The sequence below is a fragment of the Geotrypetes seraphini genome, chromosome 3, assembly GCF_902459505.1.
Source record: "Geotrypetes seraphini chromosome 3, aGeoSer1.1, whole genome shotgun sequence".
In the NCBI taxonomy this organism is placed as follows: domain Eukaryota; kingdom Metazoa; phylum Chordata; class Amphibia; order Gymnophiona; family Dermophiidae; genus Geotrypetes; species Geotrypetes seraphini.
Genome location: NC_047086.1, coordinates 324,712,669 through 324,727,232, shown reverse-complemented (window position 1 = coordinate 324,727,232; position 14,564 = coordinate 324,712,669). Strand labels below are relative to the sequence as shown.

The following is a 14,564-nucleotide window of genomic DNA, read 5'->3' as shown; positions in this document are numbered from 1 at the left end:
GCCAGTAAGAGAATGATAAAGTTGGTAGAATGCTGCAATGGGATCATTATGTTGTTCCACTGGAGGAGGTGAAATCTGCGCAGGGAAGACTTGCTTCTGGGGTTTTAGGTTAACCCTCTTCAAGCGACTTGCGTGGATCCAAACAGGAAACTCCTCAGTGAGTGCAGCGGGCCTGGTCACAGCGATCACAGTAGTGGGAAGGCCAAAGGGGAAATCCGTCTGCTTCCGATCCTTGGAAAGCTGCTGGACAATCACCAGGCTGGAAAAAATGGGTAGGAATCTGTGGAGAGAAAGGAGAAGTGCAAGACACGTTTCTTTGAACAAGCCCTAATATTTCAATTAGCTTTTGGACGTATTCCTCCTGTATCAAGGGAAAATCTACCCATGGGGCGGGGAAAGGTCATCCCGTGAGAACCTCAAAGGGAGAGCAGCCAGATGTCTGTGCATACAGAAAGAGATACTTGAAAAGAAATGCTTGAAAAGCATTCCAAATATCATTCAGCAGCTGTACTCCAATGTGATCCAAATAAGAGATAGAAAACAAGAGAAACCATGTTGCCTGTACTGAATGTGGCAACATGCACAATACCAATTCATTCACTTAGCATAGCCATGGCAAAAGAGAGACAATACTCACTTACTTAAGGTTCTTAATTGAACAATCCAAAAGGATATGTTTTTATCGTGCTGCATATAACTTATTATGCACCTCAGAGAGACCATACTGATGTACTGAATGTATTCAGAAATGTATACTGAATGGATCATATGTAAGGAACACCACGAAATAAACGCTGTATAAAGTAAAGCTTTTTTCTTAAACATATAACCCTTAACTAAACTTCATTCAGAATATAAAAGCTAAAAGTAAAAGAACATTGCGCAGTTAGGCTAGTAAGAAGTGGAAAAAGAGCTCTAGAAATGGCCAATATTATGTATCCTGGGGTACCCACTAAACTAAGACAAGTAGACATGACACAGACAAAACATAAAGTTTTTAAACGTGGAGCTATTTCTTCATCTGTCAAGTGTGCAGGGCTGAATTTAACTCTGCAAATAAACACATTGATATAAAAAAAACCAAAACAACAAATAATGTATATCATAACCATCTCATATTTGAAAAAAGGCATAAAGCTAATGTCTCTTTGGAGCGTCTCTATCTCTGCAGTGATAAAGAGGACCCGTGGAAAACACCAGAAATATCTGTGCCAAAACTGATCTGGGATGGCTATGTATACATCCGGACAAAAACATTTTAAATTAGCAACATCCTAACTTCAGCTAAAAAAAATAGAAAGGAATTGTATTTTCCAATTTATTTTCAATTCACAACCGTGCCAGCTGTAATTATTGAGCTATATATCTCTGTATCAAGGAGCAAAAGGTCAAGAATGAAAATATCACTAGCAAGAAGTTAAAATGTCGAGCGAGCACTACGATAACCAATACCATGATATTGGGCAATGAATAAGGGAGAGCTAGCAGCTGGTATCCAGGGTTTCCCCTCTTTGCACCAAAGTCCGTCCAGAAGGGCGGCTTTGGGCACCTGCCAAATACCAGGCATCAAATTCAGAGGGAGCTGTGAAAAAAGAGAGGAAGAGAATCCTGTTCACCCGTGAGACCCAAAAGCCTATTTAAAAGAAGGGCTTGAACATCGTGAAAAGTATGAAGGGTAATGGGGTGACCTAGGATCAGAGAAGTAACCATCTCTACCACAATAGCACAAGCAGCCAGGGCTTTCTTGAACAGGAGTGACTATAAAAAAAGGCAACAGAGCGTAATTTACCGCCATGTTCTCCCTTCATGGTGTTACAATAGTCCCAAACAAAGAGATAAAACATGTGGGCATAAACAGGGAAACCCAAACTTGAGCTAGAAACCAAAGCACATCTTAAATGTCCGACATTTCATAAGTCCATCTGATAAGAGCAGTCATTTCAGAAACCAGGGTCTGTCTCAAAATCTGGTCATAGAAGGAACAAGCAGAGATCCATTGGCGGCAGTGACCAATCATAGCAAGAAAAGTAAGCATGTCTTTCTTGGTAGCTGGGCGGGGCAGACACAGAATAGCAGCAGTGCAGAAAGTGCAGATTTTCCTCTGACCATGAGACAGGACAAAACCCAGGTATTTCACTTCAGATGTACACCAGTGCAGTTTATTTCATGACACCTTGTGACCACACACAGACAATCATTATAAAAGGTACAAACTATCAGCCTGACAGGTCTCTAGAATTATGGAACACAAAAGTTGTACAAAATAAGAATAGGACCATGAGGGGCAGTGCATGACTTGTAGAATAGCCCGAAGGACATTCCACATTAGGTATACTGTTGCTTAAAGGTGAAGGCAGCCTCACCAAAGGGATTAAAAATAAAACATTCTTTAGGACAATGACAGAAAAAAATCATTGGCTGCCGGTGGAATGGTGGAAGAAACATAAGTGCAATGAGAATTACCAAAACATTAACAGCCCTAAATCTAGGACGAAACGAGGAATGCCATGAGCTTTGACAACAAGAGCGATGGGCGTATTATAAGAAGAGATGGTGGTTTTGATAATGCCGGAGAAAAGTCAAGAGACAAGCAGTGGAATCTCACCTTACTGCTTTATAAAACCAAGAATGAGTAACTTCAAAGAAGCACTATAGGGGGTCAGTGGAAGCCCAAACAGAGAAGTCTGGGGGAAGGGACAAAAACATTCATGCACAGACCCTGATAATGAAAGCAAAGAACAGATTAGCTTTGCTCTGCACAAGAAAGAAAACCTTTAAAACGGAATTTTTCTTTTTCTTGTTTCTTTTTTTTTTTTATGATCCAGCACAGAACACAAAGAAAGCAGCCGGTAGAAGAAACGCACAAAATTAGTCAGGATCAAAAGGAAGACAAGAAATAGTGCTTGTGTACAAACTACAAGGGAAAGATCTTAGACTGATTCAAACAGCGCTTTCAATTCATTCCACATAACAGCATGTCCTACCTCAGTGGTAAACATTGGTGACACAGAAAGATGGGAGCAAAAATGTCATACACACACACAGCCGTACAAGTCTCATTTGTCTAGGAGTAAGTGCCTTTATGACTCATTACAAAAGCAATATAACAATGCAAAAATATTCGCTTATCTTACCTTATAAGCGAGGTACAGTAATAAGAGACAATAAAATCTTATACTCTATAAAAAACCTTACAAATGACAGAGTGGGCAGGGGGGTTCTATAAATAATTTCATTCTTTCCGAAAGAATGGCAGCTGCTTATATATATGAGGGGTGCTTACCGAAAGTACCCCGTGATTTTTCCCCAAAAAAACTCCATAATAGAACCCAAAGCTTGAACTTAAAATAAAGGGTTGGGTACAGGTCACCACTACCCAGTGAGTATTAAAGAACAGAAAAAATTCAGAAATACTCACAAAATACCGGTGATATCATCTGCCCATCGCGGACGTGCCCCCAACTGAAAAGGATTCAGGTCCCAATTCCTGCCCCATACTTTCTCTGTCTCTGTCATTTGCAAGTCAGGTACCTGGGGACACATCTTAAAGACCAGAAACCATCTTTCAAATATGTCCGTCTTTTATTATGAGTTTCACATATTTATACGAATCAGGTTTGCCAGCATGTGATGGCATGTGACGTAAGGTCACATGAAACTTTAAACACATCAGCATTTTTCCTAGCTAGAGATTGAAGTCCAAAAGGTAAGAAAAAGCCTTGACCAGCAGAGCTTCTTAACTAAAGCTGTCTGTAAATACGGCTTAACAAAACAATTGAATTCACTTCACTTTATCTCTGTTTAAACATTACCTGTCTTCAAAGAAGGGAAAGATAAACAGGGCCTACCTTTGCATCTTTAAACAACATATGCCTAAGGACACTTACTAAAGTTCTGATACGTGTCCCTTCAGTTGTGAGTTAGCTTTGTGATGGTGGGAACACTTTGTAGGGTGGGATTGCAGTTGCAGGGATAGTTTATAGAAGTGAGACTTAAGAGTGGTGGGGTATTTGCATGGGTGCATTTTTTTGATGTTAGGGTAGTTTGTGGGGAGATTTTCTCAGCAACCAATTATGACAAAGTGACACCCCTGTACCTCAAACTACACTGGCTCCCCCTCAAATCAAGGTGTATTTTTAAACTATGTACACTGATCTTTTTAATCTTCCATGGTGAAACACCAGACTAGATGTTGAATTTAATTGAAATACCACCTAAAGACAAATACAACCCGATCAGCAACCATATGAGAATAAAATTTCCAAATCCCAGAGGAATCAAATACAACCCGATCAGCAACCATATGAGAATAAAATTTCCAAAAACCAGAAGAATCAAATACAAAACAATTCACTCTATAACCTTCCCATACCTGGCAGCACAATGGTAGAATCCTTTATCAGCATAGTTAAGGAAAAACCCCTCCTACCAAAACCTTTGTAAAGGCCTAGAAACCTGTTTGGAAAAGACCCTACTCCCCTCCCCCAACAAACAGGCTACAACCACTAGAAGCTAAACAAGGCACAAATCACTTCTCCTATCTCGATAAAATGATCAAGCTCCCTACAAACCGAGAAAGTGACACCCACATCAAAACTATATCACCAGATATAGCCAATCTTCTCTCCAAATCATATGCCTACATAAACACAAACCATGTTATCTTTGTCATGAACTCCATGTGTCCCTGGATATAGCCAAGCTCTTCTAAATTGTAAATTGCACTGAACTCCTTCTGGGGCATATTAGGTATCCATAAATACTAATGTAATAGGATAGTTGCAGATTTAGGTTTTGGGGATAGGGAAGTTTGCAGGTTGCTGGGGCAATTGCAGGGAGGTAGTTTTGGGGGTGGGCCAGTTTGTGATGTAGTAGTGTTTCTCAACTCGTTCCTGGAGTACCCCCTTGCCAGTCAGGTTTTCAGGCTATCCACAATGAGTATGATAAACTTGATTTGCTTACACTGCCTCCATTATTTGCAAATTTATTTCATGCATATTCATTGTGGATATCCTGAAAACCTGACTGGCAAGGAAGTGCTCCAGGACTGAGTTGAGAAATACTGGTGTAGTAGAGAAGGGAAGGCATAGTGTTTGGAGCTAGTGCAGTATGCGGAGTGATGCAGTTTGCAGGATATGTTTATGTTTTATTAGTATTTGTTATACTGCATCAGCATATTACAGACCTAAGCGGTTTACAGTAAAATACAATTAAATTATGAAAGGATAGTGGTAAAGATGCAGAAAGGAAAGATTAGGTTCTTACCTTGTTAATCTTCTTTCTGGGAGACAAGACATTCCATTCCTGAACGAGTGGGTAGTCAACCGCATCTCGCAAGAACTCTTGTAGGGAGCTTCATTAACATTGTTTTGCACTGCCTCCTATCCCCTCTGGGCTGTCCATCAATCCCTCAGTTCGTATCGAAGCAGATGATCAGCCCTGGAGAGGAAATAGAATAGGGAAGGGTATGGGAATACTCCCTTAGAAACATCTATTCTGCTCACATCATTAAACATATAATAGATAACCAAACTTAACCATTTGCAATACATTACAAGGTGAAAAACTAACAAGTCATCAATGAGCACAACCTGCACTAAGAGTGTAGAGATTTCATAGATACCCCTAGATTCTTCAATGCAGTAGTTGTGGCCTCTATTCTTGTCAAGGCTGGAAAAAAGAAAGAAACAATATGTCTGAATTGCCAGACATCATTGAGGCAGTAAGTAGATGAATGCACATCTGACTGGGCGGGCTTCAAGAATTGAGTGTCTGTCTATTAGAAAGAAGATTAATGAGGTAAAAACTTAATTTTTCCTTCTTGTGCAACAGACACTCCATTCCTGAACAAGTGGGACATAACAAAGCAGTCCCTCAAGCTTAGGGTGGGACAGATGAGCCTGCTGTCTTAACTGAAGATCCAAATGTGGAGTCCTGTTTGGCTGCCATGTCTACTCTGTAAAAATTTGTGAACATATGTAGAGAAGACCAAGTGGCAGCTCTATAGATTTCTTCTGGGAACACTGCTGAAGATTCCACCCGTGAAGAAGCAACACTGGAGAATCTGCGTCCAATATTGGTCGCCGTACCTTAAGAAGGATATGGCGATACTCAAGAGGGTTCAGAAGAGAGCAACACGTTTGATAAAAGGTATGGAAAACCTTTCATATGCTGAAAGATTGGAGAAACTGGGGCTCTTTTCCCTGGAAAAGCGGAGACTTAGAGGGGACATGATAGAGACTTACAAGATTATGAAGGGCATAGAGAAAGTGGAGAGGGACAGATTCTTCAAACTTTCAAGAACTACAAGAACGAGAAGGCATTTGGAAAAATTAAGTGGGGACAGATTCAGAACCAATGCTAGGAAGTTCTTCTTCACCCAAAGGGTGGTGGACACCTGGAATGCGCTTCCAGAGGGTGTGATAGGACAGAGTACAGTACTGGGGTTCAAGAAAGGATTAGATAATTTTCTGAAAGAAAAGGGGATAGAAGGGTATACATAGAGGATTACTATACAGGTCCTGGACCTGATGGGCCGCTGCGTGAGCGGACTGCTGGGCACGATGGACCTCTGGTCTGACCCAGCGGAGGCACTGCTTATGTTCTTACTTCTCGTTCGTGTGCCTTTACAGATATAGGCAGACATTTTTCACTTCCAATATAGGCTATATATATATTTTGAAATAGCCGCTTTTGAGGTTGTTGACTTTTAGGGGCCGCCCCAGCCAGTATAAAGATATGATCTGACAATCAAAATTGGTTTGTAGCTTCTAGATACCGTAGTAAGAGTCTGTACACATCCAATGACTTCAGCAACCGATAACTTTTTCTTGATCCAGAGGGTGTGAAGGCAGGCAAGCAAAGTTCCTGGTTGATGTGGAAGTTAGAAACCAGTTCCAGTAAGAAAAATAGGAGTGTGTACAAGACCACGCCTTACTCCGTAATTCTAAGAAACAAAGCCTGAGGCTCCAACACTCTTCAGGCAAAGGTGATCACCACCAAAAATACCATCTTGATGGTGAGTTCCAGCAAAGAAGTTTGGTCCAAAGGTTCAAAGGGTGCTCTCCCTAGTGCCCGGAAGCCAAAATTAAGATTCCATTTCGGAAAAGTCTATGGTACCAGAGAGCGGAGCCATAATGCACCCTTCAAAAAAATCTGGCTACATCCAGATGTGCGGCTATGGTGCTCTTATTAATCCTGGGCACAAAACCGGAGAGCCCCGTGATTTGAACTTTCATGCAGCCATCTGCTAAGTCTTTTATTAGACCTTCCTAGAGAAAGGCGAGTATCACCGAGATTGGAGCCGAGCTCAGGTCTTCACTCTTCTGAGTGCACCAAGTTGGGAAGCACTTCCAGGCTTCGCATATGCTGCTACAGTTGACTTTGTCCTGCATTTTAGAATGGTGGTAACCACTCCATCCAAATAGCCTTTACACACTAGCACTGTGCGCTATTCTATTCTATTTTTATTTATTTATATTCCATACTATTCTACTACTAATCTAGATACACTACTTCAACCGGCTCACCTTTATCCACATGTTTATTCACACCTTCAAAGAAGTCAAGCAAATTGGCGAGACAAGATCTTCTCCCTCGGCTGAACCCATGCTGACTCTGTCTCATTGAATCATGTTTGTCTATGTGTTCCACAATTTTATTTTTTATAATTGTTTCCACCATTTTGCCCGGCACTGAAGTAATGTTACCAGTCTGTAATTTTCCGGATCTCCCCTGGAATCCTTTTTAAACATCAGTGTAACATTGGCCACCCTCCAATCTTCAGGTACTACAGACGATTTTAGCGACAGGTTATAGATCACCAACAGCAGATCAGCAATTTCATGTTTGAGTTCTTTTAGTACCCTGGAATGTATAACATCCAGTCCAGGCGATTTATCACTTTTTAACTTGTCAATTTGGCTTAGTACATTTTCTAGATTCACTGAGAGTTTTTTCAGTTCCTCTACATCATCACCCTTGAAATTCATTTCCAATTCAGGTAGATCTCTTACATCTTCTTCCGTAAAGACCAAAGCAAAGAATTCATTCAGCCTCTCTTCTATGGTCTTATCCTCCCTGAGTTCCCCTTTTGCTCCTTGATCATCCAATGGTCCCATGGATTCCCTCACAGGGTTTCTGCTTCTGATATACCTAAAAAAACTGCTATAAGTTTTTGCCTCTTTTGCAAGTTTCTCTTCATATTCTTTCTTAGCTTTCTTTATTAGTGCTTTGCATCTAACTTGGCAGTGCTTGTGTCGCTTCCTATTTTCTTCATTTGGATACTTTTTCCATTCTTTAAAGGATGCATTTTTGGCTCTAATGGCCTCTTTCACTTTATCTTTTAACCATGCCGGCTCTCGTTTCCTCTTTTTTTCCACCTTTGCTGATACATGGAATACATCTGGTCTGGGCTTCCATGATGGTATTTTAAAATCACATCCATGCCTGGTTTACAGTCCTAACCTTTGCAACAGATCCTTTTAGCTTCTTTTTAACCATTTTCCTCATTTTATCCTAGTTGCCCTTTCGAAAATCAAACACCTCTACAGTAGATTTATTTTGCGACGTCACTCCTGATATCAGCTCAAATTTGATCATGTTATGATCATTGTTCCCCAGTGGATTCAACTCAGTTAACTCATGTACGATGCCCTGCATTCCACTAAGGACCAAATCTAAAATAACTCCCCCTCTTATTGGTTCCCTGACCAAGAAGCAGTCATTTATGACATCTTTAAATTTTACTACCTTAACACTTCCCGATGTAACATTTAACCAGTCAATGCTGGGGTAACTGAAATCATACCACTATTAAATCTAGGTAGCACACTTACAACATCAAAAATATAATAGAACAGAATGTACAGCTTGTTCGTCAAATTTAGTTCTTCACTTTGAGCATTTGCAGTCTACTTTGTGCCACCCCTGACGCAGCAGGATTGCGAAAGAGATTTCTTTGTCAGGTGAAGGAAGGCTCGATCCCAGGAGCCTGACTGCAGTTTGAATGGCAGCACTGAGGAACCCGAAGTGGAAGGATAACATCAAGGGCAGCCGTTTTTGCATGCAGTGTGGAATCGGGACTCATTTCAGCTAAGTTGATTTTTCTGCATGCTCATCTATTGTTGTGGAACTTTGACATTACTTTTTACTGTATGGTTTAGATGAAGCTAAAGATTCTGGCTGTTAACCAAAGATAGAAGTGTGAATTGAAGATTGATGGAAGAATTGATATAAATGTGTGGAGTTTTTTTAAGATCCATGAAGCTGAACTGAGATCTTTTTTTCTCCACATTTAATTTTAAATTTGTTCTTCCCTCTTTTTGACTCAGGATTGGGTTAAAAGATAATTTGGTTACAATGCTAATGTGGTTACAACGCTAATGTGGTTAATTTCCCCAAACTAGTGCTAGCACATTCTGTTCTATTATATTTTTGTTGTTTTTGTAATTAAAATCACCCATTATTATAGTGTTGCCCAATTCTCCAGCTTTCCTAATCTCTGAAAACATTTCTTCATCTATCTACTCATTTTGTCCCAGGGGATGGTAGTATAACCCTACCTTTATGTTTATTAAAAACTTTATATACCACATTTATTGCCAAAAAGAATCCTTCCTTTCACAAATGGATTTTCTGTCCATATGGATTCACACTGCTATCTATATCATGCAGAATGTTTATTTGATTTTATTCAATTCCCTCTTTGACATATAGTGCAACACCCCCCCCCCCCCCCCCCCATTTGATCTAGTCTATCTTTGCGATATAATTCGTATCCAGGTAATACAGTATACTATTCATTGTCCACATAACGGTTGGAGGCTTGATATGTGGTTTAGCATGTTAAAGTCCTTTCATGAATCTGGATACCAAGGGAGGAACAAAAAGTGGCTTCTTATCAAGTAGAAACACTCTGATGGCATTGAGCTGAACTCAAGCCAAGTTAGTCTTTAAGCCTGAATTGGAAAGGTGAAGAAGGTAGTCCAGAAAAGATGGACATGTTACAGGTTCAAGAGGCCACACCAGCCAGTGAATGTAGTCTATTTGAAACATTACCTTCTTTGTGTTGAGGGTTTCCTGGATGCTTCAGTAATAGCTGAGACTAAAGCAGCAAGTGTGTAGCCATTTATGTGCTCAGTGAGAGATACCATGCTGTCAGTATCAATGAATGAGGATTGGGATGAAGGAGAGAGCCTTCATTATGTGTGAGTAGTGTTGGAAAGAGTTGCAATTTGTAGGGTTCCCGACTTGAAAGATGCAGAAGAAGGAATCATGGTGGATATGGCCAGCAGAGTGCAAGGAAGACCATGGTGCTCCGATGCTAGTGAAGTTCAAGTAGAATTTTCCTGATGAGAGGTATTGGAGAGAATATGAATCTGTTCCCCCAGTTGATGAGGAAGGTATCCATTTCCAGGCAATTAGGGGCATAGAGTCTAGAGCAGAAGAGTGGAAGTTTGTTGTTGTTGGGGGGAGGGAGCAAAAAGATCTATATCTAGAGTCCTCCATTTGGAAAAGATCTGGCATAGGACAGACATGCTGAGAGACCACTTGTGGGGCTGAAGAAGTCTGCCAACACATTTTGCTTCTCTGGTAAATAAACTGCCTTTAGGATGCCACAAGCAGTTTCCCAAGTCCAAATCTGGATCACTTCCAGAGAGGATGAGATCCTGTGCCTCCTCGTTTTTTCAGATAGAACATGGTGACCTGATTGTCAGTTCAGATGAGGACTATTTGATGAAGATGATGCTCTTGGAATGTTTGGAGAACATTGTGTATTATTTTGAGTTTGAGGAGATTAATATGGAGAGTTTTCTCATGAGAAGACCAGACTCCTGAGTGTGGAGGCCATCGAGATGAGCTCCCCAGCCTAACATTAAAGCATCTGTGGTGAGAACTTTCTGATGAGGGGGGAGCTGGAAGGGGAGACCTTGGATGAGGTTGGATGGAAGCTTCTATCATTGAAGAGAATGCCAGAAATCCAAGGTGACTTGTGTTGGAACAGAGATCCTGTGGCCCGAGACCATTGGGTTGAGAGAGTCAATTGCAGTATTCTGAGGTAGAGATGTGTAAATGGGAGTGACGTGGACTGTCAAGGCCATGTGGCCAAGGAGACATAACATTTGACATGCCGATATGTGTGGTAGTGAGGAAATTGTGCAACACAGCTGATGGAGATTGTCGACTCTCTGCTGAGGTAGAAAAGTTTGATCTTGAGTAGTATCCAAGAGAGCTCCTATAAATTCCAACATCTGGGTCACTACAAACCCTAGCAGTTCCAGCAAATGAACTGTTGATTTGATGGCATGCTGACTTAGCGATGATGAAGCCTTGATCAACCAGTCATCCAGATAGGAAAAGTCACGTTACATGGACCAAAACTCCAGTTGGTGTGAGCTCCATCAACAAGGGGGGGTCATGTGAATCAGTCAACACTCAATCAACTGGGGATCATGTGAGAGGGGAGTGATTGCTATTCTTTATTATAAAATACAAATACCTAAGCTTTTACTATGGCTAATATTCAAAGGGGAGGGGAGAGAAGCAAAGGGAAGGTAGAGGAGGTGAGGTGAGATGCAATAGAAAAGGGGAATAGTTTGGGATTTGTAGCTCTTGTACTGGGATTTGTTCTTGTTTTGTGAATCAAATTATGGAATAGTTGATGATGATATCTGTTGTATGCTTTTCTTTCTATGGGTGTTAAGATGCTTGGGGGATGAGTACTTTGTGTACTGATGTATCTGCTTTTGGAATGTGCTTTAATAAAATTATAGTGAAAAAACCCCGCAAAAGGGGGGAAGAATATGCTTCTGTGAATGGGGTGCATAAATTTGCCAAAAGTGCATGTAATCTTCTAGCAAATATAATTCCGACACAATTCTGCAATTCTTTAGTTACCATTATTTGACTTTTTAATCACACCCTGATCTAAAAATTTTCAAGGTGCGCTTCATGAGTAACAAATATAAAACTTGATGGTTAAAATAGGAATACTCACTGTAGGAGCTTTCTTTTATTGCAAATTCCTTGAGGCAGGACCCAGATTCATTGGGTAGGCGGAGGGATAAAAATTTTTTTTGCAATTTTGCAGCCTTCCTAACCAGGAAGCTCTGTTAAGAAAGGACACAGAAGGATTAGGTTCTTACATCGATAATCCTCTTTCTTGTAGAACAGCATACGATTCCTTATGGATGGGTTATGCACCTCAACTTACAAGTTGCTTGCAGAGGACATCAATCATTTTCTTCTCTCCACACCCCCCCCCCCTTTGTCTCTCTGGGCAGCGTCCCCTCTCCTCAGTCCATACCTAAGCAAGTGAAAACCCCTAGGAGAGGAAATGCAAAAATGGGAGGGGGGGTCTCAGGGAACTCCCCAATCCAGATAAGTTTGATCTGTTCTGCAATAGTAAACAAGAGTTAATAAACAAGTACCCAACAGGGCAACAAACAGTGGAGAAAGCAACCACCTGCCTGTGTGCAACTGTCACTTACACTGGTACAGCTCTTAACAAAATAAAATGTGCTGATATTGATGCTGGCATTCAAATGACTCTGTTTCTCCTTGGCTGCCTCGAGCCAAGCCGCTGGATACTCTTCCTAGAACATAAGAATAGCCTTACTGGGTCAAACCAATGGTCCATCAAGCCCAGTAGCCCATTCTCACGGTGGTCAATCCAGGTCACTAGTACCTAGCCAAAACCCAAGGAGTAGCAATAGTCTATGCTACTGATCCAGGGCAAGCAGTGGCTTCCCCCATGTATTTTTCAATACCAGATTATGGACTTTTCCTCCAGGAACTTATCCAAACCTTTCTTAAAACCAGCTATGCTGTCCGCTCTTACCACATCCTCTGGTCAATGCAGGCATAACAGACATCTGACAGGGCAGGGCATAAGGAATCATATACTGTTCTACAGGAAAGAGGATTATCAAGGTAACAACCTAATCCTTCCTTCCTGTGCAAACAGCATATGATTCCTTACGGATGAGACATACCAGCAGCCTCTCTAGCCTAGGGCGGGACGGATGAGCTTGTGCCTAGCACAGAGGATCCGAAAGCTCTGTCCACTTGAGCAGTCATGTCTACTCTGTAATATTTTGTAAAGGTATGCACAGTAGACCAAGTGGCTGCCCTACAAATTTCACTGGGTAGCACTGCCCTGGAATCTGCCCAGGAAAAAGCCACACTTCTGGTAGAGTGAGTTTTCATGGCAATTCTGCTCTGAGGAAACAATCATGAGGATCCAACAGAAAACAGATTTAGAGGCTGGTCTCCCCGAGGGACTGACAGAATTCGAGTTTGTATCCTTCTTGAATGATGTCCAGGACCCACTGGTCTGAAGAAATCTGCACCCACATTTCCCTCCTATGTGGGGGATCCCAGAGGCTGACCTGGCATCATTGTTACCTCTAGGTATGTGCTGAACGAGAACCAGCTGCGAGGCTCTTCTGGAGCCTCCAAACCTCTGTCTAGAGCCCTGAAAGGACCACTGTGACGAGGAACCCGCACATAACACAGTTTTCTGTAGCTGCATAAGGAACCATGGCAGGAACTCTGGCAGCCTCATAGTTTACTACATAGCAAGTACTTAAGACAACAATCCATCAAACTGGTCCTCGGGTCATTCAGTCTTTTTCCAAAAAAGCACTGACCCTTCAAAGGGAGCTTGCTCAAGGTGGCTTTAGATGCCAAATCTTGCGCCCACTGCCTGAACCAGAGCATTCTACTGGTGGAGATTGCATAAGCCGACACTTTACTCATGACCCTGAGCATGTTGTAAATATGTAAATATCATCTGCCACATAGTCCACACTGGCCAATACCACAGGAGGGCACGCCACCTCCCCTATGGCCGGGTCTGGCGAGGCATCCTACGGCAGACCTGCATCACAAGAAAGCTGCAGCCATATCATTAAGGCCTAATGCTAAGGCCTCAAACTGCCTCTTGAGGACTAAGTTCACTCTGTGATCCTGAGTATCCTTCAGGACCACTCCTCCTTCATTAGGTAGATAAGTTCTCTTAGAAACTAATGCTAGAGAAACCACCTTAGGCAGAGGAATAATTGCTGGCAATCAGAAGCCATGGGAGACAATTTCCCCATCGCCCTGGTGAATCCCATTGCTCCATTATCATCCTGGTAATCTCTGGGTGTGAAGAAAAAACCTATCGACCGAGACTCAGTACTGCTTAGCAGCAAGAGCTGGGCAGCAGAATCTTGTATGGACTCTAGATTCAATTCCCACAAAGAGACTGTAATCACCTCCATCAGATCCGCTGGTTTGAATATCCTGCAGTGTCAGATCCTCTCCTCTCCCACCGACCTCTGATCCAAACTGAGACTCTAAATCCTCCAGGGAAGTAGCATGCTGGGAGAGTAGAATCTCATCTGACTCCAAATCATCCCAGTCCTTTTTCAACTGGATCTCCAGCTATTACAGCTCTATCGGCTGTCACAGAGCCTTACTCTCAGAAGGAAAATCTCCTCTGAGCAGAGCTTGATTAGCTTTCAGATGGCGCCGACAACCCTTTGCGCTTCTGGTAAGTCGCATACATGAAAATCACA

General features: G+C 41.8%; 1 protein-coding gene across 4 annotated transcripts in view; it reads right to left on the bottom strand.

The window, feature by feature from the left end:
• Positions 1 to 14,564, bottom strand: part of RIN2 (Ras and Rab interactor 2) — a 188,349-nt gene that overhangs the window by 85,602 nt on the left and 88,183 nt on the right. For all 4 annotated transcript variants that reach the window (XM_033939684.1, XM_033939685.1, XM_033939686.1 and 1 more), the window contains one exon: positions 11,999 to 12,110. In XM_033939684.1, the coding sequence (XP_033795575.1) occupies positions 11,999 to 12,110 (112 nt within the window). The remainder of the gene's footprint in view (positions 1 to 11,998; positions 12,111 to 14,564) is intronic.